This window comes from Cannabis sativa, chromosome 9 (genome assembly GCF_029168945.1).
Source record: "Cannabis sativa cultivar Pink pepper isolate KNU-18-1 chromosome 9, ASM2916894v1, whole genome shotgun sequence".
Classification (NCBI taxonomy): domain Eukaryota; kingdom Viridiplantae; phylum Streptophyta; class Magnoliopsida; order Rosales; family Cannabaceae; genus Cannabis; species Cannabis sativa.
In genome coordinates, this window is record NC_083609.1 from 54,303,595 (window position 1) to 54,307,421 (window position 3,827).

Sequence of the window (3,827 nt, forward strand, 5' to 3'; positions counted from 1 at the left end):
AAAAAATGTGAATAATAAAAAAAAAGATATTATATTTTTTTAGATGATGTAAAATGTGTAAATAATGTTTGGGTTGGTTGCAATGATAAAAGTATTTTTAATGGTGGGATCCAAAAAAATATCAAAATAGTTCTACCATCAATAACATGCCAATTACATTTTTCTTATTTTAAAAGAAAAAAACATATATATTTATTGTATTAGTACTGGTGCCAAGTTTGGATATCAATGCAACTATAGAAACATAAATTATTTTTCATACTCTCTCATCAACTCACTTGGCACAAGGACCTCTTAGCCAACTCTAATGAGAGTTGTCCATTCATTTGACCAAAAATTTGTGAGTTATACTATCTTATGGAATATGAGAAAGAAGAGAAAGAAGATCGATTAAAAAAAAATAAATGGACACTTGTGCCCCTTAATATTTTGAATTAAAAAAGCAAAAAATATATATATAATTGGCTAAATACATAAAATGAAACTAATGACTCAACTATTTTTGTTGACCATGTCCTTATAGCAACATGAGTTAATGATGCTCTTATATATAGATTGTGATCTTCTTGTTTGTCCTTCAAATGGTTTGTATATCGCGTCAATCATTGGAAACACGTACTTTAATTATATATATATTTTTATATAGAACACATGCACATATATTATATAGACTAGTTCTAATAATATTATAACAAAACTAGTCCACTTGTAATACTATATATAGAGGTGTTGTTTATTCTTTTTATTTTCAATAAGACGATATTATTGGCTACAACTTTCTAACATCATTTCTTGTCGAAGACACAACAGCCTTATTTATATAAAATTCTGGTAATATATATTTTATTTTATTTATATAAAAAAATATGAGTGAAGTTTCAACACTCACCCACTCATCACTTGGTCAAATCTCCACTATATCACCAACTCTAACCAAGAAAAGAGACTGAAACTTCCTACCATATTATATATGCCTTATTATCAGTTACTCTCTCCTCGTAGCTAGCCTGCATATAAATATACTCACATCACAAACCATTTCTTGTATCCTAAGAAACAGAGAAGAGAGCTCTAGTCTAGCACAACACAACCAATATATTCATTATTCATTCTTCTTTCATCTCACCACTCTCTCTCACACCTACACCTACATATACAAACGAAACTAACAAGTAATTCGTTTTATATTCATTCAAATGGGTAGTGTCGGCGACTTTGAGTTTCCCCAAAGCAACGCTCTTTTAAACATAGCCGGTCGTGCAAGCAATGATAACCCGCTAGACCCTGAGGAGTTCCGGCGTCAAGGCCACATGGTGATAGATTTCATCGCCGATTACTACAAAAACATCGAGAAGTATCCGGTTCTTAGCCAAGTAGAACCGGGCTACCTCAAAAAGCGGCTCCCGACTTCAGCTCCTTTCTATCCGGAATCCATTGAGACAATTCTAGGTGATGTCCAGGACCACATCGTTCCGGGAATAACCCACTGGCAGAGCCCCAACTACTTTGCATACTTCCCTTCCAGCGGAAGCATTGCAGGCTTCCTTGGAGAAATGCTAGCCACTGGCTTCAATGTCGTTGGATTCAACTGGATGTCGTCTCCAGCCGCAACTGAGTTGGAGAGCATAGTGATGGATTGGCTTGGTCAAATGCTCAGACTGCCTAAGTCATTTCTTTTTTCTGGAAATGGAGGCGGTGTCCTACAAGGAACCACATGCGAGGCAATCTTGTGTACTCTCGTTGCTGCCCGAGATCGAACTCTCAGAATCATTGGAAACGATAATATTGGAAAGCTCGTCGTTTATTGTTCCGACCAAACTCATTGTGCTTTCAAGAAAGCTGCCCAGATAGCAGGGATCAATCCCAACAATTTCCGAGTTATCCCCACAACTTTATCGTCTTCGTTTTCTATGTGTCCCAAGGCTTTGAGAAACACCATAACTGCTGATGTTGAGGCTGGACTCGTTCCCATATTTTTGCTCGCAACTGTCGGGACAACGTCCACAACTGCTGTTGACCCACTCGGACCTCTATGTGACGTGGCAAAAGATTACGGAATGTGGGTCCACGTGGATGCGGCCTATGCTGGGAGCATTTGCATTTGCCCAGAATTTCGACACTTCATTGACGGAGTAGAAGGAGCTGACTCCTTTAGCTTTAACGCTCACAAATGGTTCTTCACCACCTTGGATTGTTGTTGTCTTTGGGTGAAAGACCCCTCAGCATTGACACAATCATTGTCTACTGATCCTGAATATTTGAAGAACAAGGCCACCGAATCAAAGCAAGTGGTTGACTATAAAGACTGGCAGCTCGCTCTAAGCAGACGATTCCGCTCTCTCAAGTTGTGGCTCGTGCTCCGTAGCTATGGAGTTGAGAAACTACGTGGGTTCCTACGAAGCCATGTGAAGATGGCCAAGGTGTTCCAAGGTTTTGTGGAAGCTGACAACAGATTTGAGGTTGTGGTTCCGAGGAATTTTGCCAACGTGTGTTTCAGAATATCGCCTTCGGCAGTAATGAATAAAACTAATAACGGAGTATTGGGTGAGATAACTAACAGTAATGATATTAGTAGCCCAAGAACAAAGACAAAGATGGGAATGGTGAATGAAGTGAACCAGAAATTGATGGAGTCGATTAATGGGTCAGGTGGGATTTACATGACCCATTCGGTTGTTGGTGGTATCTATTTGCTTCGTTTCGCTGTTGGAGCCACTCTAACCCAAGAATCTCATGTCATTGAGGCTTGGAACGTGGTCAAGCAACATGCACACGCCATACTCAACTCAATTCCCACTACTCAATAGATAACCCAACAATTAATACATTTCAATATTTTTCATTCTTTAATTAATTTGACTGGTCAATAATGATAATTTCCTAGCTTGTCAAGGTATACTTTTACATACGCAATAATATTAATTTACAAATGTACTTCGATTATTCTATAATTCTTTATATGTCTACAAATTTGTTGTATTTTACAAATGTGAAACTGAAAGATATAAATTTTACTCTTTATTCACATACAGCTTGGATTTGGATACACGTCTATAATTTATTATATATGAATTATGGTATAGATTATATTATTATTTTTTTTTTGAAAGAATATGAAAATTTCATTTAAGATTAAATGTGAACAAAGCCTAAACAATCAGGCGAAACGAAACTGGACAAATCTTACAAAGATGACTAAACAAACGACAAACCATGTTCATTACTAATAGAGAAAAAAGCTTGAAATCCATAATGGAAAACAAAGGGCACAAATTACCCTACAAATTAACAACGTAAAGCTAACATCACAAAGGACCTAGGGTGTAGAACACTCTTATCAAAAAGAAACTAAAAGACAAAGCAAACAAAACTAAAAGATACATGTATCAGTATCCCAAAAATGAGGATCAATGCCTTTAACACCATTTTGGGCGAGTCCTCATTGCTAAGAATTTCATGCTACAGCTTTGAGGGATTTAGATGCATTTTTTCTGGTTGTCATGGATAGATTGTAACACTCTCGTGCTACTAGTTGGCTCCCTTTCAGGCAACCTATTCCACTCATGGTAGGAAACTTGACAAGGAGATGAAAGATAGATGTGATTGCTTTAAGGTCATATAGGGTCGGATGGCCTATCAAGGCGTTGTATGGTGATATGATATCCAATACCACAAACAATGCCATAACAGTGACACTCTTAGGAATTGTTCCCACAGTCAATGGTAGCCTAATGAGCCCAACCGGTGCCATATGGTTTCATGTGAATTAATCCATATATGAGATGTTCACAAGGTTTCAAATCCTTTGCCCTCAAACCCATCCTCTC

The 3,827-nt window shown here is 37.3% G+C and overlaps 1 protein-coding gene across 1 annotated transcript; it reads left to right on the plus strand.

The window, feature by feature from the left end:
• Positions 1-993: 993 nt before the first annotated feature.
• Positions 994-3,021, plus strand: LOC115721953 (tyrosine decarboxylase-like). The gene has a single exon (XM_030651064.2). The coding sequence runs from the start codon at positions 1,197-1,199 to the stop codon at positions 2,805-2,807; it is 1,611 nt and encodes a 536-aa protein (XP_030506924.2). The 5' UTR covers positions 994-1,196; the 3' UTR covers positions 2,808-3,021.
• The last annotated feature ends 806 nt before the right edge of the window (positions 3,022-3,827 follow it).

Excerpts from the sequence above, each read along its gene's own strand:
- LOC115721953 (XM_030651064.2), top strand. The coding sequence starts at position 1,197 with ATGGGTAGTGTCGGCGACTTTGAGTTTCCCCAAAGCAACGCTCTTTTA.